The sequence below is a fragment of the Canis lupus genome, chromosome 25, assembly GCF_011100685.1.
Source record: "Canis lupus familiaris isolate Mischka breed German Shepherd chromosome 25, alternate assembly UU_Cfam_GSD_1.0, whole genome shotgun sequence".
NCBI classification, from domain to species: Eukaryota; Metazoa; Chordata; class Mammalia; order Carnivora; family Canidae; genus Canis; species Canis lupus.
Genome location: NC_049246.1, coordinates 42665937 through 42693711, shown reverse-complemented (window position 1 = coordinate 42693711; position 27775 = coordinate 42665937). Strand labels below are relative to the sequence as shown.

General features: G+C 40.8%; 1 protein-coding gene, 1 long non-coding RNA gene and 1 pseudogene across 24 annotated transcripts in view; 2 read left to right on the top strand and 1 right to left on the bottom strand.

Annotated features, from left to right (window-relative positions):
* The window catches only part of SP140 (SP140 nuclear body protein), a 68269-nt gene that overhangs the window by 17200 nt on the left and 23294 nt on the right, over positions 1-27775 (bottom strand). For 14 of the 23 annotated variants that reach the window (XM_038574103.1, XM_038574108.1, XM_038574112.1 and 11 more), the window contains 9 exons: positions 27546-27629; positions 24276-24359; positions 23435-23500; positions 20095-20190; positions 17800-17880; positions 16591-16674; positions 16101-16184; positions 12497-12613; positions 11658-11711 (listed from right to left, as the gene is read on the bottom strand). In XM_038574103.1, the coding sequence (XP_038430031.1) occupies positions 11658-11711; positions 12497-12613; positions 16101-16184; positions 16591-16674; positions 17800-17880; positions 20095-20190; positions 23435-23500; positions 24276-24359; positions 27546-27629 (750 nt within the window). The remainder of the gene's footprint in view (positions 1-11657; positions 11712-12496; positions 12614-16100; positions 16185-16590; positions 16675-17799; positions 17881-20094; positions 20191-23434; positions 23501-24275; positions 24360-27545; positions 27630-27775) is intronic. The other 9 variants (XM_038574114.1, XM_038574117.1, XM_038574106.1 and 6 more) reach the window with 8 other exon arrangements.
* Positions 3915-4773, top strand: LOC102156023 (annotated as a pseudogene).
* Positions 11667-27775, top strand: part of LOC111092284 — a 31329-nt gene continuing 15220 nt past the window's right edge. The window contains exons 1-3 of the long non-coding RNA XR_005378783.1: positions 11667-11725; positions 21857-21962; positions 23499-23688. This is a non-coding gene — a long non-coding RNA (uncharacterized LOC111092284). The remainder of the gene's footprint in view (positions 11726-21856; positions 21963-23498; positions 23689-27775) is intronic.

Sequence of the window (27775 nt, the reverse complement as noted above, 5' to 3'; positions counted from 1 at the left end):
TATCTTATCACTGTTGTGAAATAAAAATAGCCAGCTACTAGATTTTTACTTCTAAGAGTGAAGACCATGGAGGGAGGCCTTACAACTCCCACTTGGATTCCCATTCCACTCGGAGGTGGGTCAACTCAGACTCCAGGACTTACAAGGCAGGAAGGGCCTACAAATAAAAAGCCTTGTTCATCCAACTGAAATGGTATGTTCAAGAATTCTGGGATTTGGGCAGCCCGGGTGGCTAAATGGTTTACCGTTGCCTTCAGCCCAGGACCTGATCCTGGAGACCCGGCATCAAGTTCCGCATCAGGCTCCCTGCATGGAGCTTGCTTCTCCCTCTGCCTGTGTCTCTTCCTCTCTCTCTCTCTCTCTCTCTCTCTCTGTGTGTGTGTGTGTGTCATGAATAAATAAATAAAATCTTAAAAAAAACAGAATTCTGGGATTTTCCCCATTGTCCCCTCGGCTTTCCATGACCTTCCCAGCCCTATGTAGGGGCTATGGCTGTGTGCCAGGCTTGTGACTCCTCCCAAAATGGACTTGTTTGTCTCTCAGTGGGGAGACACAAGGGGCTTTGTCCATGACTGCTCCCAGGACACTGATCAGGCCTTGAGCCCCTCTGAGAGCTATGAGTGGTGCCTCAACACCACCCACACTTCAGCTTATAAACCAGCTGACTCTGGCCACATCACTGTGGCCCTAGAAACTCAGGAGCATGGTTGAACCATTAGTAGTCTGACAATGGTGTGCCTTTTATCAAAAAAAGCTACTTCCTTTTTAAATATTTTATTTATTTGTTCATAAGAAACACAGAGAGAAGCAGAGACATAAGCAGGTTTCCTGCGAGGAGCCTAATGCAGGACTCAATCCCAGGATCCTGGGATCATGACCTGAGCCAAAGGCAGACATTCAACCACTGAGCCACCTAAGTGTCCCTCCAAAAAGCTACTTCAAATGCATTGATTGACTCTATGTCCCTCATCTTTTCCTGTCTACGCACCTCTGGAAGGCTCTTTGGTCAGTGAAGGCAGCTGTCCCCAGAAAGGGGTCAGCTCCTTCCTGCATCATTATCAAGATAAAAGTGGTGGGGGATTAATGGTATTAGACCAGTTCTAAAAATTCAGCATTCTGTTTTCCTTGTTCTTAGAGATGATGCCTCGTTCTTTCCCCTACTAGCCTGGAGGGCCTTCAGAGAGCCTACAGGATTCAGATTTTATTCTGATTACATTTTATGTAGATGCCTTTGCACCACTTGTATCTGACCCTTTGGATAAAGGGAATAGGAGATAATTTGGAAAGGAGATGAAGTTACAGCCACCAGAATGGTATACACAAATTTTGTGGCAGTAAAGGAAAAGCAAAAATCCAGACATCTGAGGAGGAAACCCCATAAAGCCTAGCAGGTATGGGGTAAAGGGGAAGCATTAATGATATCTGCCTTGCAGAACTGCCTCGAATTCCACTTCCAGAGAAAAACCATCCCAGTCCATATGTCTTACCACAGAGATGACAATGATGATGTCTGCCATTCTGGATCAGACATGAGAAAACTGGGATGGGCCCCAGCATCTGCATATCCCATGTAAAATTCCTCTGGACATCATTCTCATGCCCACTCTCAGTCTTTTGGAGAGGGGCGAAGGCAGATACCATTTGGTTGGTGTCATGGACAAAGAGGACAGATTGGGATGGAATGTCCTCCGGAAGTGCCTCCTCAACTGAACCCCACCCCCAAATCAAGGACTAAATGCAATGAATGAAACTGGGAGCTCTAACGTTTATACTCAACCAGGGGCCCATGTTGGAGGCACTGTCCATCTTCCCCTTGTTGATGTATGTTCCATTAGGGGACCTCGGCAACTGTAAATGCTTCCCTTTCTGGGCCACCATGTATGCCCTTGGAATTGCACTTCTTGTGTGAAAGCCAGGCATTCACTTGCCTCCTTATGCAAACATGGTAAATTATAGGTTACGGTAGTCACTAGAGACTTGCATCATTTATGCTTTATGAAATGAATTAAATACTGCAGGAAACAAATTGAATGGATTTGGTCCTAGCCCACACTGGTCAAATCAATCAAAATGGTTGATGGAGTGGTATCTTCATGGGGTAAGTTGCCAAAATTTGCTATGTGAGGTGAATTTGTTGTGAGGCAATTTTCCTTAGCATTTCCACATGCCTCAAACTATCTTTGCAAGGATGTTTGAATAACAAACAGCCTTGGAAGCCAGAGATAATGTAACCCTCTAGGTCAGAGAGCAGATTTGTTTACTGACCTGTATAAAATAGAAAACGTCTCCCTCCTCTCTCCAGAGGAGATCTGCTTAAGTTCCAGCTAATAAGATAATGTCTCCCTCAGGGGTAAGGTTTGAGCAGGTTTGCTAACAGCTCCCTTCTACCACCAAGGTTTCTGAAGTGTGGTATTCCTCAGCTTGAGCACAGCCTGTGTGTGCCACCTCACCCCCGACCATGGGGGGTGAGGTGGCATGGGTTTGCAGGGAAAAGAACTGATGCACCTACCCCATATCCCAGACATTTCATTCCTAGGTATTTATGTAAGGGATCTGAAGGCGTGAGGCCGGGACACTCGGGTGGCTCAGTGGTTGAGTGTCTGCCTTTGGCTCAGGGCATGATCCTGGGTCCAGGGATCGAGTCCCACATCAGACTCCCCATGAGGAGCTTCCTTCTCCCTCTGTCTATGTCTTTGCCTCACTCTGTGGGTCTCTCATGAATAAATAAATAATATCTAAAAAATAAAAAAAAAACGAAAGCCACAGAAGGACTTCTACTAGAATGTTCACTGCAACTTATCCACATTAGCAAAAAAATAGGAAACACTTACGATGTGTGCCAATAGGAGAATATATATATATATATATATATATATATATATATACACATATGCAAACCTTGGTATATTCATATAATGTGTGATACTTTGCAATAAAAAGGAACAAAATGCTGATATATATTCAACAATGCGGATAAACCTGAAAAATGTTATGCTGAGTAAAAGAAACCTTACACCAAATGAGAACATGCTCCAAAACCTCACTTATTTAAAGTTTTAAAACAAGCCAAATTAACTTGCCAAGAAAACGTATGAAAAGTGGTTCCCTCTCATGAGTGAGGGATAAGGATATACCAAAGGTCATAAAGGCTCTTTGCAGGGGGATGGTCATGTTCCGTATCTTGGTAAGGATTTGGATTAACCAGGGGGAATGCATTTATCAGAACTCATCAGATGATACACTTAGTATTTGTGCATTTCACTATAAAGGTTATCTCAAGAGAAAAAAGGCTGAAAACAAATAATGAATCTAATTAATGATATGTTGGTTGAAGTATTGGAGGGAAGTGAACTGATGTCTGCAACCTTGAGATGTTTCAAACTTGAAAGTGGGTTAGTGGAGTGTATGAACAAACACATGGATAGATGGTTGGGAACCATCTATAAATAAAGTAAGAACAGTATAATGCTAATTTTGAATCTATGTGAAGGTATATTGGTGTTTACATAAAATTCTCCCATGTTTTCTGTACCCAACTTTCTATGATTCGATCCTGGTGAAAAGAGCTTTGGAAAGAAAGGAAAGATTATTTTCCAAGAAATGACACAATAAAAGAAGAATTTTCACCCACCATGACATAATGATTTGAGAAGGCACTGCAGTAATCGTGTTACTGTACTGAGGAGAAATAAGTATCAACCCAGAATTTTTAATCTTGCTAAAAAAATTCTATCAAGGTAAATTTGCAAATATAACACTGGGAGAGTCTGCCAATTAGAGACCACTCACTAGGCGAACCAAAAGAATTAAGTCAGCTAAACAAAAGTGAAGCCAAAAAGAAGAACTAGGAGGAGGGGGCTGTGGGGAAGGAGGAGACGGAGGAGGAGGAAGAAAGCTCTTTCTCATCTTGCAAGATGGCAGGTGACAAATCTGAGATGGCAGAAACGAAGAAGAAACCTGAAGTCAAGAAGGCTGATGCTGGTGGCAAGGTTAAAAAGGGGAGCTTCAAGGCTAAAGCACCAGAAGGGAAGCCCCACTGTAGCCAAAACCCCATCCTCATCAGAGGAAATGACAGATATTCCTGATGTGCTATGTATTCCAGAAAGGCCATGTACAAGAGGAGGTATTCAGCAACTAAATCCAGGGTTGAAAAGAAAGAGAAGTTTCTTGATACTGCCACAAAACCAAAATGATAGTACCCCAGTGGTTAAATTTCACAAAATGCCTAGGTATTACCCTACCAAAGATGTGCCTTGAAAGCTGTTGAGCAACAGCAGAAAACCTTTCAGTCAGCATGTGAGAAAACTGCAAGCTAGCATCACTCCTGGGACCATTTTGATCATTCTCTCTGGGCACCACAGAGGCAAGGGGGTGGTTTTCCTGAAGGAATTGGGCAGTGGCTTGTTACTTGTGACCAGACATCTGACCCATAATCAAACTTTTCTGCATTGAACATACCAGAAATTTGTCATTGCCACCTCCACTAAAATTGATATCAGCAGTGTGAAATTCCCAAAACATGTCAGTGAAGCTCACTTCAAAAAGAAGCTGTGTAAACCCAGACACCAGGGAGGTGAGATCTTTGACACAGAGAAGGAGAAATATGAGATTAGAGAATAGCACAACATTGATCAGAAAACTGTGGACTCACAAATTCTGGGAAAAATCAAAACTGTTCCTCAGCCTCAGGGCTACCCCCACTCTGGGTTTTCTTTCACAAATGGAGTTTATTCTCATAAATTAGTGTTACCAAATTTCTTACAAAGAACCTAATTAAATGATTGATCCACAAAAAAAAGAAAGAAGAGTGAGCACATAAAATAATAACACATTTTTAAAAAGATTTTATTTATTTATTTGACAGAGAGAGAGTGTGTGAGGAGCACAAATGGGGGGAATGGCAGAGGGAGAGGGAGCAGCAGGCTCCACACTGAGCGGGGAGCCAGTTGGGGGGCTCAAACCCAAGACCCTGGGATCATGACCTGAGCCCAAAGCACACACTTAACTGACTGAGCCACTCAGGTGTCCCAAAAGATATTTTTAATTTAAGTAAACATCAACTGCAAAAATGGTAATAGTTTCAACATTCATGATGAGAGAATATTAAAAATAAAATGTTACATAACAGTAGTTATGTGATGATGGAATACCAAATATGTATTGAATCCACATGCTCAGACCCTCGATATCATTTGCAATTGAGTCATGGTTAAAAGATGACAGAAATTTCATCTCAAATTTCCAAAACAGCAGAGGAAATGGGGCAGAATATAGGATTCAATCTCAATTCATCAGAAAGCAGGAAGTGAACATAAAAACACAGAAAAAGAATGATAAACAATAATATAGAAGATATAAATCCACATATATCAGGAATTCACAATAAATGCAAATAAACTAAACTATTAAAAGATTAGGATTTTCAGAGAAGATTATAAAAAACTAAGTGTTGTTATAAGAGGCATAAAATACAGCTGTACAAGAAAAGGGTTTAATAAAAAAGGAATAATAAACATTAAAAAAAAACATTAAAAGTTCAAGTAATGGGTTGCTCAGGTGGCTCAGCAGTTTAGTGTCTGCCTTTGGCCTGGGGTGTGATCCCGGAGTCCCAGGATCAAGTTCCATATCAGGCTCCTGCATGGAGCCTGCTTCTCCCTCTGCCTACGTCTCTGCCTCTCTCTCTCTGTGTCTCTCATGAATAAATAAATAAAATCTTAAAAAAATAAGTATAAGTTCAAGTAACAATATTAGCTTCCCAAGAAAGAGATTTTAAGGTAAAAAGTATTATTAAGGATAAGAATAACAGTGTATGATTTAAAAAATCCACTAAGTCATAAGAATCATGAATAGCTTCAAAGTGTTTAAAGTAAAACAAAAGAATAAGGAAGAATTGGCAAATACACAATCATGTGGGAAAACTGAACACATCTTTATGCAATACCAGTACAGCCTACTTTAGAAGATTTAGACAACAAAGTTGTACTTGATAAAGAAGATGTGTATGGAGAGAAGCTAGATCCCAATGTACACTATTTTATTTTATTTTATTTTATTTTATTTTATTATTATTTTTTTAATGTACACTATTTTAAACTGGAATAGAACATTTACAAATATTGGGGCACCTGGGTGGCTTAGTGGTTGGGCGTCTCCCTTTGGCTCAGGTCATAATTCCGGGGTCTGGGGTTTGAGTCCCACATCAGGGTCCCTGCAAGGAGCCTGCTTCTCCCTCTGCCTGTGTCTCTACCTCACTCTCTGTGTCTTTCATGAATAAATAAATAAGATATTTTTTAAAAATTCTTTTAAAAAAAGAACATTTACAAATACCATACATTAGGGTACAAAGGAACTTTCAACAAATTTTGAAGAACTAATGAGGTCCGTTGTTCAGACTGTGTTCCAGATATGCATATTCCATTTCTATTTAACTCAGAGAATACATATATTATTAGAGATGTCAATGTGTCTATAGAAAGTACCCTAGTTTATAACTTCTCTTACAAGTTTTCATGGCCAAGTTTTAAGATCTAATCAATAAGGTAAGAGCAGAATATTGTGGGAGGAGGGGAACTCTAAGAAAGCTTCTCATGAAAGAGATAGGCCTTTAGGGAAGATGTTTTTTGCTCTTCACCTTTTTCCCTCTGTTGGCCTAACACATAGACACATGGCTGAAGCTCCATAGGCACTTTGGACAATGACTTGATCTTGAGAGTGGCTGAACTGAAAGATAGAAGAAGCTTCAAAGTGAAGAGCCTCAAGCAGCCAAAAACAAATTTGAAAAAGAAAAACAAAATGGGAAGTCTTATACTACCAGATTTCAGCTCTTATTATAAAGCTACAGTAGTCAAAATGGTGTAGTATTGGCATGTAGTTAGACATATAGGTAAGTAGAAAAGAAAGTCCAGAATACACCAAACACATAGGGCAACTGACTTAAAACAAAGATGTTGAGGTAATTAACACAATAATTCAATACACAAATGGTCTAGGACATCTAGATATCTGAAAGTGAAAGAAAGAAAGAGAGAGAGAGAGAGAAAGAAAATGAGAGAGAGAAAGAAAGAATGAAAGAATCAATCCTTACCTCACACCATATGCAAAAATTAACTTAAACTGGATCATGGATCTAAATGTAAGAGCTAAAACCATAAAAGTTCTTAAAGAAAATATAGTATCTTGAGCAAAGATTTCTTAAAAAGAACTGAAAAGTCATAGATTATAAAAAAAATACTGTTAGACTTCAAAATACATTTTGCTCTTTGACACTGCTAAGCAAATGAACAAAGGAGCTATACACTGTATGGTATATAATCAGCAAAGGACTTGTATCCAGAATATATTAATAACTTTACAACTAAAAAATAGACAACCCAATTAAATATGGGTAAAAGATTTGAATAGACACTTAACCAAATAAGATATACGGGTGGCAAATAAATACATAAAAAGATGCTCAGCACCATTACTCATTAAGAAAATGCAAATTAAAACTACGAATTACCATTATGCACCTATGAGGATGGCTAAAATCAAGATTACCAATACCGAGTGTTGGTGAATATGTGAAGTAATGAGAATTTTCATAAATCGCTGGTGGGAGTATAAAAGTGTACAACATAAAAGATACTTTGGCAGATCCTTAAAATGTCAAATGTACTTATGTTCATATGGCCCAGTAGTATCCCTCCTAGGTATTTACCTAAGAAAAATTAAGTCATCTATCCACCCAAAGATTTGTATGCATATGTTCCTAGAAGCTTTATTTGTAATAGTCAAAACCTAGAAACAATTCAACATCTATCAACAGGCAAGTAGATAAACAATCTATGGAATATCCATATAATGGAATACTTCTTGGTGGTAAATATGGAATGAGACACATACCAGCATGGATGTGTCTCAGAAGCTTTATGCTAAATGAAAGGGCTACAGGAAAAATAAGAAGGAAAAATAAATACTGTATGAATTCATTTACACAAAATTCCAGAGAGGATACAACTCTAGTGATAAAAACAGATCAGCAGTTTTCAAGAGCCAGATGGGAAAAGGAACACATGTCCACTGGATGATGGAAATGTTAAATGTGATGATCGTGATGGCATTACATGACAGATCACATTTGTTAAAACTCATCCAGTCATCCCTTAATAGGCTATTGCCTAGAATTATATCTCAATAAAGCTGAGAAGAAAAGTAAAAATGTGCAAGATCTACAGAAAGAAAACTAAAACGTTAAAGAACATAAAAGGTGATCTGAATAAATGTGTGGTTCATTCTCCTTCAATTCTACCCAAATCAATCAGCAAGTTCAATATATTTTCAATCCGAGTCTCAATAGAATTGGGGAGGTATTGGGGGGAAATCTTGACTGCTTCTAAAACTCATCCACAATGAGTGAGCCAGGATTATTGAACCTTGGAAATCTCTTTCTTTTCTGAGGCTCCTTCCTGTAATTTTTACTCTTTTCCTTGCAAAAGAAAATATAATGAGTACAAATAGCAAAATATACTTGAGAGCTTTGTATTAAACCAATTTGCTACTGCATTAGAAATAAACAGACCAGTGTTACAGAGTAGAGTACAGGCACAGATCCACGAATACAGGGAAAGGCACATAAAAAGGGCATTTCAAATCATGAAGAAAAGAACTTTGGGGTTATTTCTTGAAATTCCTGTCTCACATCATACACAAAAAGCTGAATTATAGATTGATTTAAACACTAAAAAGTATTAAGTACTTCAAATATTCTGGAAGCAAATAAAATATTTTTAATATTTTGAGGTGGGAAATATCCTTGTAAATTTTTAATATAACCTAGAAACCATAAAGGAAAAGCCTGATGGATTTTACTATTTAAAATTTTCCAACTTCCTTGGGACAAAAGATACTACAAACCAAAAAGAATAGCATCAAATGAAACAAAATAATAACATAGATTGGCAAAATTTAATATTTATATCAATAGTCCTATGCTTGTTAAGCAGGGTTTAAAAAAAAAAAAGGATGGCAAAACTGTATCACTGCCAAGGCACATGTACCAGGAATTTTTAGGAGAAAAAACAAACAACCAATAACTTAGAAATTCTCAACCACAACAAAAATGCAAGCAATGCAAATAAAAACAGTAGAACCTTGATTCTAGCTCAGAGAGACCCTTGTCAGACTTCTACCCAACATAACTGTGAGATAGTTAATTTATGTTGCTTTAAGCCACGAAATTTCTAGTCATTTGTTATGGCAGCAATAGAAGAGGAATGCAGACTTTGAAGGTGGAGTGCAGCTGTAATGCATTCCTAAAATGTGGAAATAGTTTTGGAATTGGGTAATGGGCAGAGGGAAGAATTTTAAGTGGAATAATAGAAAATGTCTAGATTGACTTGAGCAATTTGTTAGAAATATGGGGCCAAAGACTCTGCTAGAGAAGGCTTAGAAGTGCAGAATATGGTAGAGAAAAAAAAGAACATGGTAGAGAAAACCTATTTGTCTTAGAGCATATGCAAATCATGATGAAGACTTAGTAGAAATATGGAAGTTCAAGGTGTCACTGGTAAGGGCTCTGAAGGAAATAAGGAACGTGTTTTTGAAAACTAGAGAGAAGGGAATCCTTAGTATATAGTGGCAGAAAGCTTAGCAAAATTCTGTCTTGCCAATAATGCGGAAAGCTGAACTTTCTGGATATATAGCTAAGGAGGTTTCTAGGGAAAGTGATAAAGGTGCAACTGGATTCATTTTGTTGCTCATAGTAAAATGTAAGGGGAAAGAGGTAAATCAAAGGAAGAACTGCTTTGCAAAAGGAATCAGGACTTGATGATGTGAGAAATTCTCAGCCTTTCCAAGCTGTAAAAGATGCTAATATTAGAAGCTTCACTGCCGGGAAAGTGTGGCCTGTAGTGACAACCAAGAGTATGGCCGTACAACTTTCTGCTAATGCACCAGAAGTAGTGAACGCTCAGAGTATTTAGTCATAAGGAAAAGGTTCTTTGAAGGGATTACGTTTGTGACACACAGATTAGCTTGGCCATGTCAGCAGAAAAAACAAAACAAACAAAAAAAAAAAACAAAAAAACAAGAACATCCATGATTGTATAGGAAAGATCCATGGAAGAGTCTATCTAACGGAGGAGATCCTCATGACATACACAAGAGTGCTATGATCCCTAAGAATCTTCTATCAACAGAAACAAGGACATCCATGTCCCAATCTCTGGAACCTGTAACCAATTTACTTCACATGGCAAGAGACTTTGAGGGTGTAATTAAGCTAAGGGTCTTGAAATGGGGGGATTGTCCTGGATCATGTGGATGGCCCCAATCAAGTCATATGGGACTTTAAAATCAGAAACCCTCTCCTCCTGTGGAGAAAGGGATATGTGATGGTTAATGATCAGAGCAGTGCAGTGTGACTGGTTTGAAGATGAAGGCAGGGGGCCATGATCCAAGAAATGGGGGCAGGCTTCAGAGGTTGAAAAACGTAAAGAAATGGGTTATCCCCTGTCGCCTCCAGTAAGGAACAAAGCCCTGTGGACACCTTGATTTTAGCCCCATGAGACTTGTGTCAGATTTCAGACCTTCAAACTGTAAGATAATAACTTTGTGTTGTTTTAAGCCGTGAAGTTTAGGGCAATTTATTACAGCAGCAATAGAGAACTAATACTTTTCATAAGACCAAAAAATTAAAAAAGGAATATTTCACCTTTATATGGTTAGATTACATCCTTTAAAATAGTAATTTATATTTTTTTCAAAATGCTCTTATCTTTATGGTTTTTTTAATATATGGTATTTGTTGGGGGGCCTGGGTGGTGTAGTTCTTGAGTGTGTGACTCTTGGTTTCAACTTGGGCAGTGATCTGAGGGTTGTGGGACTGAGCCTCGGGTTGGGCTGCTCGCTTAGCTTGAAGTCGGCTTGGGTTTCTCCCTCCCTCTCCCTCTGCCCCTCCCTCCATGCGCATGTGCACGTGTGCTCATGTGTGCTCTCTAATAGTAAATTAATTAATCTTAAAAAAAGAAAATATATGATCTTTGTAAGCTTTCATATATATCCTCCCAAATTTTTTCTATGCATGAATTAACACACTTAGAATTTTATCATAAATCTAAACAAATCTATTTATATTATTACATTTTCTTTAAATCAATATATCATGCACAAGACATTACAAACATTCAACATTTTGCCTGTAAAAAAATTTATTTCGTTGTAGGCCTTCATCCTTTTCTGGAGGCTGTGGAGTAGAATACAGTTCCCTGACTTTCCCAGCTCCCAGAGGTCATCATATTCCTGGTTCCTTTTCTCCATGTTCCTCCTCCTCCAGCCAATAATACGGCATCTCTCTGTGACTACCTTCCACAGCCACTCCCACTCTTCCCACAGCCGGAAGCAGCTCTCCACATTTCCAAGCCTGCTCCATTATATTGGGTGTACCCAGCTAATCCAGAATAATCTTCCCTTCCAACATCCCTACTTAATTATTTCTGTAAAATCTCTTTTGCCATGTTAAGATAATAGAGAATACAAATTCCAGAGATTAAGATATAGACATCTTTGGGCAGACATCATATTATTATCACTTATTATTGTAAATAGTAACAATGTAATGCTAGCATTAAAAATTCCTATTTAGTATCAAAAGCAAGTAAAATCTTATGCACTCTTACTTCTCTTCCTCTTGAGTTTTCCCGAAGAAGAGTTGTTTCCAAGATCTGCAGTATCTGGAGAATAACAGGTGAGGGTGAGGAAATCAATAAATAAAAGTTAAGACATTTTAGGATTATTCATACTGCAGAAGACTTGGATTTATAAAGACGTTTGGGTCATTGTTTTTCTTCTCTTCTTTCTGAAAGGACTAAAAACGTACTGAATTGAGAAGTAGGAGTCCAGAAAGGACCCTGGGTCTTCCTTTGTTTCTCAACGGTGCTTGGAAAAACACTCTGAAATACCCATGTACTCAGTTTACTCAGGGATATTTGTTTAGGTCTTAAGATTTTTGTGAGGATTAAATAAAATCTTACATGCAAACATTTATAGGAAATCACTAGATAAGCCAGTGACATGCTAGAGGGCAATCATCAAAAACATGTGCTTTCTTCCTGACAAGCAAGTGGCATGACTAGCTGTCTTTTGAGATTTTTCAAAGGTTGTGACAAAATGACACTGTTATCTAGCAGAAGTAAGCTTGGCTTTCTTGGGCTCCACAGAAGATTGGGTGTGAGAGAGATAGAAATCACTGGGTAAATACAAGTCTTTGTTATTAGTAGACTAATGTAGTAAACAAGATACTGCCATCTTTAAAAGCATGTTTCTACTACATCACTCATGTGTAATCAGCAGGGCCCATCCTGTTAAACATGACTTTAAGATGGTCTCTTGGCTCTCTACTTTTCCCAAATGGGTCAGGTCAAGCAAAGTAGAGAGCAGATACTGGAATGGACCAGACCACCTGCCATCACCCTGCTCATAGAGTCACCCTCATCCCATTTCCCTCCGGTAGCCTCACCCATCGTGTCACATGCTTGGCTACTTGCAGTACTTGCTTCTGGACCTTCTGGCACATACTTTGAGGAGCACATAACACAGGAACACTTCTCATTTCCATATGCTGGTAGCTCAGCTTCTGGGCCAAAAATGTAAAGTATGAAGACTTTCATTTAGCTAGGGATCCCCTTTTCTGTGCCTTTCTTGATCTCCTTTTCTCTGCTTCCTCCTCTGAAATCTTCCATTGACCCTCCTTATCTCTGGCCCCTCCTTTAAGTCTTTTTCTCTTTATCAGTCTTTCTTTCTTTCTTTCTTTCTTTCTTTCTTTCTTTCTTTCTTTCTTTCTTTCTTTCTTTCTTTCTTTCTTTCAGATTTTATTTGAGAGAGAGATAGAATGAGAGAGAGCACAGGCAGTGGGGAGGGACAGTAGGAAAAGTAGACTCCCTGCTGAGCAGGGAGCCCCAGGTGGGCTCCATCCCAGGACTCCAGGATTATGACCTGAGCTTAAGGCAGATGCTTAACTGACCGAGCCACCTAGGAGCCCCCAGCCTCTGTTTCTGTTTTTATTATTCTTTAAGTCATAATCATCTGTCCCTCATAGGGTAGCAGGCTGGAAGTAATATTCTGAGCAAAACTGAACTGCCTTTTGAGAGAAGACTACACCTGCTCCAATAATCACAACCGAGATCTGACAAAGCCATGCTTTTGCTCTTTTGTACCTCATCTTGCTTTTTCTACACCTACTTTTCTACCTGTAACCCTAAGAATAAAATAAAAAGATCTTATCCTTCTAGGAAACCCAACTGTTCTTTGAAAATTATAAAAAACAATTACCAGTCAATTACCAAAAAAAACAATTACCAGACTTTTTAAAGTCATCCCAATTAGGCCATCACTACTTACATCACTAACCACATCTAAAGCCAGCCAATCAAAGACAGAGTTACGCTTCTGAAAATCAGCCAATGAGCAACAGCCACACTCCAGAAAGCCTGTGTCTCTGATTAAATGATAACCTAGTTATAGACACTCCCGGGTTCTGAAAGTGTACAGTTCCTGAACTACAGGCTTTCTAAAACTCTACGTAAAAACAATTTCCTTTTTAAAAGAAACTATGTCCTATAAGTACTGTACCTCCTCCCACCATGCACTTAGCTTAGCAAGCAATAAATCCCTCTTTTAGCTTCAGAAATGGCATGATGGTCTATCCCTCCAAAAATGGAGGTCCCACCAAGCCATCTTGAAGATTCTTTTTTTTTTTAAGATTTTATTTATTGACAGAGAGAGATCACAAGCAGGGGAAGCAGCAAACAGAGTAAGAGGGAGAAGCATGCTTCCCAGTGAGCAGGGAGCCCTGGGTGGACTCTGTCCCAGGATCCTGGCATCATGACCTGAGCTAAGGCAGACACTTAATGCCCTGAGCCACCCAAGTGCCCCAATCTTAAAGACCCTTGTCTAGGAATGTCCTGTGGAATCCTTGGGCCAACAGGTATAAATCCACAGGCTTTTGTGCCCAATTCAGATTGTCTTTCTGATTAATCCATCTCAACAACAAGTTGAGCTCTGGCTTGTGTAATTGAGTTCCTATTTATGAGTTAATCTTATTTATAAAAGATGTATATGCAATTAGATACAAAGTAGTCAGACATCTTGGTTTGGAGGTACAGCATTTAGCAAATATTCTGTTAGTATTTTTTATTCTTCCACTGCTTCATTTACTCTTACATTTTTCAAAGTCTTGTCTTATGTGTGTTTGTTTGCTCCTTATTTTCTTGTGCTTCTTGAATGTTAGAAGAAAGTAATCCAAAGCATATAGATGGAGGCAGAGACCTGATAAGTCCTCTATACAAAACTAATTAATGGAAGTGGACCCGTTGGGCAGTAGCTAATTTGTGCAAAGATATTTGGTCACCCTTGGTCTTAAGTCCCTTCTCAAACCCTCTTGTCAATTTTTGAGAGAAAATCATTTGTTTATCACAAAATCTGAGGTCAACTATTATCATGTAATCAATCATATGTTCCCATTGTAGTCTCTACTCCATGGAGGAACCCAATACTCCATTCACTTGCAGGACACCATTCACACTAAGGACTGCATGTGGTGGCCTTGTTCCTATTTGTCATGCACATATCTTGGCCAAAGCTACAGTCTCCCACTGACAGGACTCAGCTTCCTCTTTGTACTCTCAGAATGATTCTTGCACTTATCTTAATAAGTGGCAAAATTTCACAAAAGATGAATTTTGGTTTCAAAGGAGAGCTCCGGACACATCAAAAGTAAACAGTGCATTTGATAGTATTTCTGTAAGAGAGAAAGATGACCAATAATTCCCATGTCCCAACCAATAACTGCTACTTTCAGACCATCATCTAACAGTTTCTTTCTTTTATTTTAAAAAAATCCTTATAAATTTAATAAGTAAGGATCTATTCTGCAAATGAAACTACCAGATTAAGGGGCATCTGGGCAGCTCAGTAGGTTAAGCATCTGCCTTTAGCTTAAGTCATGATCTTAGAGTCCTGGGATGGAGTCCCATGTCAGGCTCCCTACTCAGCGAGGAGTCCTCTTCTTCCTCTCCTTCTGCTCCTACCCCCTGCTCCTGCTCTCTCTCCAATAAATAAAATCGAAAGAAAGAAAGAAAGAAAGAAAGAAAGAGAAAGAAAGAAGAAAAGAAAAGAAAGAAAAGAAGAAAAGAAAAGAAAGAAAAGAAGAAAAGAAAAGAAAGAAAAGAAAAAAGAAAAGAAAAGAAAAGAAAAAAAGAAAAGAAAAGAAAAGAGAAGCTATTAGGTTAAAAGTACTGAAGAAAGGATAACTTTAGATCCTAGAAAATTCTCCTGCACGTAATCAATTTATAATTGATCTGAACATTAGTATGTCTACGTTATGCATGATTCAAGATCTGCAGACAATCGACAAGGTAGGTATATCTCACTTCTCTGTGGAGTCTAACCCAATTACTATAATCTTTTCTAAAGCCAGATTCTTTTCTTTAATGCATTTATGCTCAGCTTTGTTTGATGTCCCATTTGATAAGAATAATTTATATTATTTACTTGAAAAGTCAATGGCTCATCTGGACAATTATTTTCTAGAAATTCTGCCTCACCGTCATAGGCAAAATTCTCAATGTCCCCTCAAGATTTCCTTCCTTGGCTCCAGCGGACTGAGAATATCATGAGATATTACCCCCATTTTTAGGTTATGCTATATGGCAGAGTTGATGTTAAGAAAAAGAAACTATCAACATGAAAGATAACTGATGCTCATGAAGATGTGTGAAAAAGGAAGCCTTGGCATGCTGTTAGTAGGATCGTAATGTGGTACAGCCACTATGAAGAACAGTATGAGGGTTCCTCAAAAAATTAAAAATTAGAACCACCATATCATCCAGCCATTCCACTTCTAGGTATATATGTCAGAAGGAAAAAAATAATGTCAAGGAGATATCTGTGCCCCATGTTTATTGCAGCATTGTTTACAATAGCCAAGACATGGAGACAACCTAGGACTGTCCATCAACAGATGAGTAGATAAGGAAAATGTGGTAGAGAGATAGATACACAATGGAATACTCTTTGCCCGTTTGAGAAAAGAGAAGGAAATCCAGCCATATCCCCTCCCTTACCTGATCCACTTTCTGGTGGTGAGCTCAAGTCTTCCTGGAGGTCTTCTTGATCACACATTTCTAAACAGGCACTGCTACTCTCTGCTGAAGAGAATAAAATCCCTTAGTGGATCCACCATATGACCAATGGAAATCATACCAGGAAAGTTCACCCTAAGAAAACCAGACAACCAAGGTGGCTCAAGTATCTTCCAGGTGGGAATGTCCCTGCCCTCAGACCCTCTTGCCTTGGAGTTCACCTGACCTGGGAGTTAGCATGGCTTGTATCACTATCATCAGAGGCTGAGAATGGCCCACCCATCTCTCACCCTTTCTATACATCTAATACTCTCTCTATTTTTGATCGTTTTCATTTGGCTTTTCACGTTTCTTATGTATGGGTAACTGAAAGGGAGCGGCAGAGGAGAGGAGAAGAAAGGGGTGATTTTCCTCCTTGTCGACAGAAAAACAAAGATTCAGTTAATTAAATGGGAATTTAAATCATAATTACCTTCTCCATCAGATAGCACTTGGCTGGGCATCTCCTCTGGTTCTTCTTCACTGATCATTTGGAGGGCCTCAGGATCATGGGACCCTGAAGGGAAGTAAAGAAATGAGCTGAGCCAGGATGTTCAGAACACAGGAGAGCCACCCTTTGGGAAAAGGGACATTTGTTCCAAGGAACCCACCCAAGATCCAATCAAGCCCTCTCTCACCTGTCTCTCCTATTCTCTGCTTCCCCATTTCCTTCCCATAGACCTGCCTCCAAACATTTCCTCTTCCGCACTAGGAGAATATTTGTGCATCTTTGATGTTGTGGGCTCCACTCCCCCGACTTCTCCTATCTCTTTACTTTTCTACCTTTTTCCCCCTCCATGGTGATCTTGATTTTTTTCTTTTCTGCTTATTTCTCCTAGCTCTGTTTTTCCAGGTCTCTCCACTCCCTATAACAGCATCCATTCCTTCTATCACTGTCTCTCCTGATGTCTTCTCCTTCCTACTGGCATTCTTTATTAGTGAAGTGGAAGTTTCTCTGCTTTAGGCCCTGTTCTATTCCCCCTGGGAGCCACAGATCTCTCTTTGGACTCTTCTGTGTGACCACATCGACCCCTGCCTCATACAGCCACTACCTGCAATGAGATGCTCAGGGCATGGGTCTCTGCTCTACCTCCTACTTGATCTCATGCAAAAACAAGAATCCTTTGCTTGTGCATCCATGTCTTTCTCTAAGGAGGAATAATATAAGTTTTCCTAGCTAAGTCCTAAAGCTTGATGAGGAAATCTCACTTGCCACAGTACTTTGAAAAGAAAAAAAGCACAATATAATCCAATAATCTGATGACAAAAATGTGACAAAAACTATAATTTCAGTTCAAAAGCCCTTGATCTTTCCTTCTGCCAAATAGATCTCAGAACCATGTGTCATTTGAAGCCTACCCAAGATTCTGACAATATAATAATAATATTAAGCACTAGATAAATACTTTAGCTATTATTCTTTATAGAAAATAAGAAGCAGGCAGGGATTAAAATCACAATACTGAGTCTTTCCTACAAATAGACATAAAAAGCGTGAAGGAAAAAAGACAGTTTTTGCCAGTATTTATCTACTACAACATGACGAGGGAATACATCTGTTCTAACAATAAGGGCCATGCTGTTGAGCTCTGAATTCAGCTCTGGATATCCTGCAGCCCAGAGCTGGCAATCCCTTCCTTACCTGGCCCACATGTTGGTGGGGAGCTCAAGGCTTCCTGAGGCTCTTCTTCATCACTGGCCTCCCAGTGGGCATCATCATGCTCTGCAGAAAGGAATGAAACCCACCAGCCATCTCAGTGCACAACCAGAGGCGACCATGGTAGGAAAACTCATAGTGAAACCATGGGACACTCAGGGACTGTCCCTGTCCCAAACCATCTGGTTCATCTCTGGGCTCACCGGCCTGCAGGCTGACTCACTCCTGATGCCATCACCAGAGCCTGAGGACCATCCACCATCTTCCTCCCATCATGTACACCTAATTCTCTCTCTACTTCTTCCCCTTTCCCATCACTTCTGCTCATTACTTCTGTCTCTGCCCTTGTCTCCTCCTGCCAGTGTCTCCAGGTGCTTCTCTTTGTTTGGATATGTACTGTTTCCTTTTCTTCTGTCTCTTTTTCTCTTGCACCTCTGACACTCTTTAAGTGTCTTTATTCCCCTTCCCTATCTTATTTAGTTTCTTCTTGTTCCCTTTCTTCTATGCTGGGAGAGGCATCCCTGAAATAGGATAGTCGAACCTGATCAGGGGATAGGATAAGGAGCCGATTAGTCAAGGAAATACCAGCAAACACAGAGAAAAGTTGCCCAAAGGTCATGTATAAAAGAAAGATTAGGGGCACCTGAGTGGCTCAGTGATTGAGTATCTGCTTTTGGCTCAGGTCATGGTCCCACGGTCCTGGGATCGAGTCCTGCATCAGGCTCCCCATTGGGAGCCTGCTTCTCCCTCTACCTATGTCTCTGCCCCTCTCTCTGTGTGTGTCTCTCATGAATAAATAAATAAAATCTTTTTTTAAAGAAGAAAAGAAAGAAAGATCAGAACATCTCAATCACTGAAAATATTTATACTTTCACTAGAGGTGAGGCAGAAGCAATAGGCTGGCCCCTCATGGTGAGTGGGAGACAAAGAAAGCCACAGAAAGGATAACTGATTTAATCCAAAGGCAACAAATCCAGATGTATGTGGGAAAATAATATGATCTGATTGATGTCTTCCAAATACCAATCGTGCTAAAGTGGAGAAAACGGGTAGAATGGGAGCAAGAGGAAATGGGACATTCATGTTCCCATTAATGAGGGAGCAAACTCTGGAGAAGGTGTTTCTAGTTTCATGGAAGAAGGTGTTAGTTTCAATTTTGGAAGCATCTGTTCCGGAGTCATCCAAATGGAGAGGATCCTGTGATAAATGCCTTCAGGTACGTAGACAGATGACCTTGGGATGCAGGTGTCCCTAGCAGGCATGCACTCGAGACTCATTCTGTTACCTGGGAGTAGCTGAGACTGCCAGGGAGAAGGTTATTACTCTCTGAATATGTTCCAGGCACCACTGGGGAGATTAAATCTGAAAACTTACTAATAAGATAGACACCCCTTTTGCTGAAAGATGCTCCTGTCTAGACTCATACTTCAGTGTTACAAAATCCCAATTTCTCCCTTCTCCATATGGCAGTTTCCACTCCTCATTGATTTTTAAATTATTTTGATACAACTCTTTCTCTACATAGTTTTATTTGTGCCTCTTTCCACATTATTATGATTTTGGCATTTATTTGCCAAATTACTATATAATCTCTCTCTTTTTTTTAATCTCCATATCTCATTTCGTCATGAGCTTACACCCTTTCCATGTTGTCTTTCACTTTCTCCTTTTCTATGTTTCTCTGAGTCTTTGCTTCTGGCTGGCTGTAAGATTTCCATTATTTTATCTATTTTCCTCATTCTCACAGATGCGTCTTCTAAAAAATGACAAAAGTTCTTCCCTTTTCACATGGACCACAGTAGCAGACAGCCTTCCCGTACCAGCGCTATGCTAACCATCTCCCAAGGGACCTTCTAAAAGTGCAAACCTATCAATCATTCCCAAAACTGATTTCCATATTCCTGACACTTCCAGAAGTAGTACCAGAAAGAAAATGGATCTCATTACCTCAATTGCCATAATCTGCTGGTGTTTGAATTTTTAATGAGCATTTAATAAAATCACCCAGGCCCTTCTGCTCTGGTGCCTCGGCCTACCTTTGCTATATCCTGCAAAGGATTCTTCAGGCAAGTATACTCTCTTTAGTCAGGAGCTCTGCTCACTGTTCCTAGTCTCACTCACAGTTTGAAAAGAGCAAAACAGAAAATGGCCAGTCTCACCTGTATGTATGTGAATATGAAGAATAGAATGGTAGGATGGGAGAAAGGTGAGATTTTCTTTTCATGCTGATCAGAAAACAAATATTTATTGAGGTAGTTGGGAAATGTAAATTAGAATTACCTTGTTCCTCTTCTGCTGGTAGGCTGGGCATCTCCTCTGGCATCTCCTCTGGTTCCTCTTCATTAGTCATTGAAGGAACTCCGGGGTCACAGGTCACTGCAGAAAAACAAGGACAGGATGGACCATGGAGGGTGATGGGAGCAGACCTCAGCATGTCCGTGCCCACCAGGATGGGAAAGGGCACCAGCCTGCTCCATGCTGCCCCTGGGAGCCACACTGTCTTGTTCTGCTTTCTGCCAACTTGTTGCAACTCCTCTGCTCACTTCTCACCTGCATTTCTGCCTCCACACATCTCTGTATTTCTGTATTTCTCTTCCACTGTTTGGGCTTCTCCCCCATCTCTTGTTTTGAGGCCTTGGTTTTTGTTTTTGTTTTTCAGTGATAATGTATCTCCTTTCTCCTATTATCCTTTTTAGCTTTCTCACTCTAGATGTCCTCAAGCTCAAGTGATTGAGTCCATTCCCATGCTCTCTCTCTCAGCATTTCCTTTCTCTCCCCATCAACATTAGTTTTTCCCTTATTTTTTCAAACTCAAGAATATTTTATTTTTTAAATGAAACAGGCCCAACATCAAAAGCACTAGAAATGGTTCCCCTATACCAAGGTAGGAGACTGATGATTACATTCCATTATAGTGGAAGGGGCTGTTAAAACAACTCTTCTGTCCACAGGCCCTTGAGAATATTGTCAAACAGTTGAAACATCTGGAAACTGATGCCCAGTTTTTCTTTTAAAAAAAAATTTATTCAAATTCAGTCTAATTAACATATACTGTATTATTAGCTTCAGAAGTAGAATTTAGTGATTCATCAGTTGCATACAACCCCCGGGGCTCATTACTTCAAGTGCCCTCCTTAATGCCCATCACCCCATTAGACATTTCTCCAAAGAAGACATACAAATGGCCAACAGACCCATGAACAAATGCTCAACATTGCTTAGCATGAGAGAAATACAAATCAAAACCACAATGAGATACCACCTGATACCAGTCAGAATGGTTAAAATTACGACTTAGGTTATTTCCTTAATGAAGGTCTTATGTTGGATGCAGGTGCACTTCTTTGAGAATGTGTGGGACTCCTGGGACTTCCTCTTTGTGTTCTGCCCAGAGGACCCCTCCCTGACTGCCAGGTGGCTTCACACTTCGTCACCCTCAGTGACACACCTACTGCTGCCCACTCTGCCTTTTCTGCTTTGCCCTTGCAAAAATAACCTGCATGCCTTTCTGTACTTTGTTGCCCTGTCCACAAAACAAAGGCTGCAAGAGTTTGTATGCCTGTGTCTTAAGGTTTTGCACAGGTAAAAGGAAGTCTCCCACAACCCAATAATCTGACAGAGACTGTCAGAGACCTTGCACACCTTGTCTCCCACACTTTGTTCTCTTTCTCATTTTTGCCCTTCCTGCATGTATCTGCCTCTTCTGTATCTGCTTCTGTATCTCACTCTTGGGATCTCTTGGCACTCCTCTTTGTCTTGATTTATTTCCTTTTTTTTTTTAAGATTTATTTATTCATTCATGAGAGACACAGACTTAGAGAGAGAGGCAGAGACACAGGCAGAGGGAGAAGCAGGCTCCCCTCAGGGAGCCTGATGCGGGACTCAATCCCCCTGGATCCCTGGACCATGACCTGTGCCAAAGGCAGGGGCCCAACCACTGAGCCACCCAGCCGCCACTGTCTTGATTTATTTCTTTCCTCTTGTGCTTCTCTGATGCTATGTTTTATGTCTTCTCCCTATCTCTTACCCTATTGTTTTCTAGGGATCAGAAAAAACATCTCTGAGATGGTATCTAACATCCACTGATTAGTGAGCAAGTAGGCAAGAAAACTGTCCAAGCACAGGGCCCAGCATGTGCCAAAGCTCAGGTGAGAAAGAGTAACCAGATAATTAAAATTACTGGAAAAGTTTTAGAAAAAAATTTGAAGTAATTGCAGGACAAGCAGACATGAGGCTGAACCCATGGGAGGGAAAATGAATTTAATTCTGACAACAAGCAGTTATTGACTTAACATGAGAAAGTAGGATAAACCAACCTGTATTTTCAGAGTCCTCTAGTTGACCTGAAGAGATTGAGTGTGATGGGAACAATGATGACTGGGGGGAAGATATGAGACTGGAGGTTGTTGCTGGTTCCAGTAAGTAGAAACAACTGACCAGAGTGTTTATGTTGGGTGTGGAGAGGAATGGATGGGCAAGAGACAAGTCTGAGGTAAATCTGACTAACCTGATGACTGATGGCCTATGTGAGTTGAGGGAGGATGTATTCAGACCCTCAGATGAATGAAGTTAGAAGACAAGCGTGGGCCTGACAAAGGTGTTGGGGATCATAAATTATAGATGGGAGCAGACAAGGATGCCTGGGGGGGGCCCACTGCCTCTGAGAATATTATAGGTGTTATGTTGATAACTGGAGACATCATAACCTGAAAACTCATGGCTAGCATGTTCCACCCCTACTGGCAGACTTGTTTCTGACGAATGACTCTTGTCTCAATTCCTACAATGTCCCCAAACTGTCTTCTCTATCCCTGGTACCCAGTGTTCATCCTGCTGAATTTTCACTCATTTCCTTGTGCCTTTTCTCAATGTATAATTTCTATGCCCCCTCCCATCCTTTCTGTTTCTTAGTGTTCCCTCCCCACCTCTCTCTGCATTTCTTACTTAACATCATGTTCTCTACCTATCTAAGGTTATGGGGTTTACCTCCTTTCTTCCATGGTGCTCATGTTCCTGCTTCTATCTGTTCTCTCTAGTTCCTAACTTTCTGTTTCTCATTTGTCAACCTGAGATTAAAACTAAAAATTTAAATTTCAGACTTTCTGCGTATTTCATCCATATCCCTATTCCTCCTCCCATATTATCAATGCTCTGGACTGTGGCCATTGGCAAATGAGCAAGGATCCTTCCCTTTGCCAGTCGAATTCAAACTCTTTCACATGAGTTCTCTGTATTGCAATTATACTCATTATGCCCATGTTCCTGGCACAACCTCAGGGAAAATAGGTTGAAAATTATCTCCCCTCCCTGATAACACACTCCAGCTTGGTTATATTTAGATTCCATGTCTATTTAAGTAGAATTGTTAAATCACTTTGATCTCTCTTCATTTCAAGACTCTATCTATATTTTTCATTCACCCAGTCTGAGATCTTCTTTCCTGGCTTGTATCTCTCAAGGGAAGCAATCAGAAGCTGGGCATAGTTTGTCTATGTGAATATGTGAGGATGGATGGATGGATGGAAAAGGAATAGGGAAGAGATAAAAGAATAGGTGTCCCTTTATACTGACAGAAAAATAAAGCTTATATTAGATAACAGGTCATTTAAATCCTAATTACCTTCTCTATCATAAAGTAGTAATCTGGACATTTCTTCTGATTCTCCTCCTTCATCCATTTGTAGAGCTACAGGTTCACAGGACATTGAAGAGAGAAACAGGAACATGATAGTTACTTGGCCTGGACTCTGCCTAGGAGTGACCAATGCTCAGAGAGCACTGGAGCCCTGAAGTTCAGAGTGCAGGAGAACTATTCCTTGGGAAGAAAAGTATGTTTGCACCCACGGAACTTGCTCTGCATTTTTTGGCACCTTGGTAGGTCCCCGTCTCTTTCTCTCCCCCTCCCTCTTCTCCCTCTAACCCCGTCTCCACACATTGCTGCACCTGCACCACAAAGCCGTGATCTCCTTGATTATGACTCGCTCTCCCCCTTCTGCCATCTGTTTGCATTTCTATCTTTTTGCTCTTCCATGAAGTTCGTCATCTCTTTGCTCCATTATCTCCCTATTTATTCTTTTATCTCACTTCCTCTGTCTCTGCCATACACTGTATCTCATTGATCCTATGCAAATCCTGTGAAGTAAGTTTATCTCTCCCCTCACAAACCCCAACCTGGTAGTATTTAGAGTCCATATATATTTGGATAAAATTGGGCCCACTTAGCCAACTCCATTGGTGCCCCCAGTCGACATTTTCATGATTCTGCAGCCTTCAATTCTTTACCCGAGAGCCCTTTCACTGATGTGCCCCCTTTCCCCTCTGCCTCCCACACACCTGAAGAAAGCAACCAGAGGCTGAGTCAAAGCGTGCATTTGTGTTTGGGGGAAGGAAAGGAAGTGTCCCTTGCATACAGACAGGCAAATAATTTTAATTAAGTAATTGATCATTTAAATCATAATTACCTCCCCCATTGCCTGGCAGCAGTTCATGGATCTCTTCAATATCACCTCCACTCGTCCTTTGGGGAGATTCATGCTCACAGGAAACTGAAGGAAAAAGCAGAAATGGCCAACCAGATGTGGTGATGAGGGACCAGACCTCAGGGCACTTGTGCTGAGCTCTGGTGTTCAGCGCTCAGGTGGGCTTCTCCTTGGGAAAAAGGACTTTGCCTAAGACCTACCAGAGCCTCGCTCTGCCTTTTCTTCTTCTGTTATCCTACACACATATCCCTTCTCCTTCTCACTAGGCTGTCACCACACACTGTTGCTTCTATACTGTGAGGGATTGGACACCTCCATGAATCCTTGGGGTTCCCTCTAGGGCTTTCTCTTCTTTATGGCTCTTCATTGCTTTTTGTCAATTTGCCTACTTGTGGCTCCCTATTCCTTATCCATCCATCCATCCATCCATCCATCCATCCATCCATCCTCGCATATTCACATAGACAAACTATGCCCTTTGTAGATCTCTTGCATCCCACGTGGCAAGCCCCAGTCCTATCAGCTCTTTCTGCCTTTCCCTGTTCTCATGACTGACATACATTTGTTCAATGAAGGCCTTCTTGCACTGGGCCCTGATCTACTCACCCGGGTACCTGAATGTGCCTCCTGGGTTCCCCGGTGTGAACTCTGGCTCAGTGACCTTTGCCACCCTGACTGTCTGCCAGCCCCACATGACCATCACCACAGTGCGTAACTACTCCTCCACTTGCGTAACTACTTTGACCTGGTAAAAGACCTTTATCCACTGCAGTGCTTCTATTTCTTTATAAAAAAGGAAGAAGCAACAACTCATCTCTCTAAATGTGTAAGTCTATGGAGATGAAATGACATCTTGTTGCCAAACTTCTTTGAAAAATCATAGTAACATAACAAAAACTATTTGACAAAAATTATCATTTAGAGTTGAGAGCAGTTGATCTGAAGGACCATGTTTCTCTTGGGTTTTTTCCAAAATTAGGTACAAAATAATAACATTATAAATAAACAGGATAATACTTAGTTTTTATGCTCTGGAGAAGCTAGGGGTTCTGTGACTATAAGTCCAAGTACTTACTATGAATAGGAATGAAAGAGGGTCCCTCCTCCCTCCCCGAATGTGCACTTGGGAACATTTATGTGACTCATGGGATTCTGGGGCACACTGGATCTTTTGACTGTGGAGTGTGCTCTGAGTAAAAAAAGCATCATGAAGCACCAGCTCCAAATTCAGCTGCCAGACACCCTGCAGCCCAGCACTGGCCACCTCCCCCCTTCTTTGCTGGACCCACATCTTGGTGAGGGAGCACTAGGCTTCCTGGGGCTCTTCTTTATCACCAGTCTCCCAACAGGCCTTGCTATCAGGAGCAGAAAGGAATGAAATCTCACAGACATCTCCATTTGTCACCAAGGAGAAATCCCAGCAAGAAAATAATAAAAACCAAGAAAGCCCACGAAACTGGAATGCCCCCCTCCACAAAACAACCTGACCCGAGGTTACATTCTCTTCAGTAGCTTTTACAAGAGGCTGAGAATAATTCACCCAATGTGGGAAAAATCTTCCTTTTCTTACTTACACATCATCCTGTTTCTATTCTACCCTTTTCCCTTTGACTCTGTAAATCTGATCACTCCCTGCCTTGGTTTCTGCTGCTGTCTCCTAGAGCTTCCCTTTCTCTTGGTGCCTTTTTCTCTGTTGTTCTCTGTTCTTGTGCCTTCTCCCCGAGTTTTCTCTGATCCTACTCTTCCTCTCCTACCCTTTGTCTCTCAGTTGTTCCTGTCTGGCTTTCTCCAAAGAAATGCCTCCCCGAGATGGTACGTGTTAAATGGGATGTAACCAGAATGCAGGAAGGTAAGTGGAGGGCAGCGGGAAACAAAGACAGTTCTAAATAAGGCACGTGAGAAGACTCAGATAGCAAGGGGATATTTAACAATTAAAATTACTGGAGAAGAAAGTTTCAGAAGAAATTCTCTTGAAGTAGTAGTGTAATAGGCAGGTGATGAAGCTGGGGAAGTAGGCAGGGGGCTTGTTGTGGGAGCGACCCTGGACCCCACTGAAATAAACTTTAATTTAATCCTTGGTGTATTAAAAAGTAGGAAATACTTCTTATTCTTCCTAAGTAGGAAAATAATACAATCTAATTTTTATTTCCAAAGGTCTCATTTAGTTGAAGTGCAAATAATGCACTTAACAGGAGTAAGTTTGGAGGGAGGAGGGAGGCAAGGGCGACAAGGCTGCCTCTGAGAACCATGATAGTGACAGAGACATGAATTAGAGACTCGGCACCGGTGACATGACAGATGGACAGGTGGGAGATATTCTGAAGGACAAATGACCGTGTTGGAGAAGTGGCAGGCATGTAATTGGGGGCAAGGGGACTCATGGGCAACTTCTAGGTTTCCAGCTTGAAAAAGACATGGATGAATAGTATCCATCATGGAAGGAAAGAACACTGAAGAGTTAGATCTAGCTTGAACAATGAAGAATGAACAATGCCCTCAGTTCTGGGCCGAGTTTAAGGCTCTTGAAAAAATTCCAGTGTAGGTACCCACCAGACCCCTGGTTTTCAGGTCCACAGATCACCGAGCCCTGAAGATTTATTTTCCACTCCATATCGCTCTTTCTGTATATTTTTCTCTCAATTTTTACCTCTGATCCTTGAGCCTTTTTTCAGTTTATCTCCTCTCTGCTATGTCTCCCACTTCCTCCCTGTCCATCGCTGCTTCTCCCACTTTACCTTGACCTTCCATCCGTCTGTGTGCTGGCATCCTTCTGGTTCCCCCTCTCACCATTTCCAACACACCATGCCAGGGCTTTGACTATAGTACCAGCGACCTCCCACGGGCCAGCTCCAGGGGCACCATCTCCCACACAGACCACAAATGGCATGCTGCCTCCAAATTCCTCTCAATCAGTCTCTGAAGTTAACTGAATATTATCCCCCTTCCCCACCCTAGAGGATGGGAGTCCATGTTCCTTTTGGAAAAGTGGATCCATCCATGTAATCTGTCCTTTATTACCCCTAACTACTTCTTTCCTCTTTCTCTTTCTATACTCTCCATCACTGAATTCTCTCTCTATGGAGGAGCTCAGATTCCTTTCCTCATCATCTCTGTCCCATCCATGGGCAAGTAAGGGCAGGTAGAAGCGGGGACTAGCAGAGACCTGGGATAGGAGACAAAATGTAGGCTTTGCTTCTGAAAAGACACAAAGACAAAGATCTAATACAGAATTCAAAGTTGAATGATAGTTACCTTGTCCTTCATGGGGCTGTAAGCTGGGTGTGTCTTCTAGCCCTCTGATGTTATTCACTTGGAGAAGTGAGCGTTCACAGGACTCTGGAAAGGGGACAAGAAAATGGCAAGACTCAGACCGTGACCAGAGAAGAGACCTCTGTGTGCTCAAGCTGATGTTCAAACTCCAAGAACCCCACCTGGGGCTCACCAAAGCCTTCCTCGCCTATTTTTCATTGAGATGCACCTAA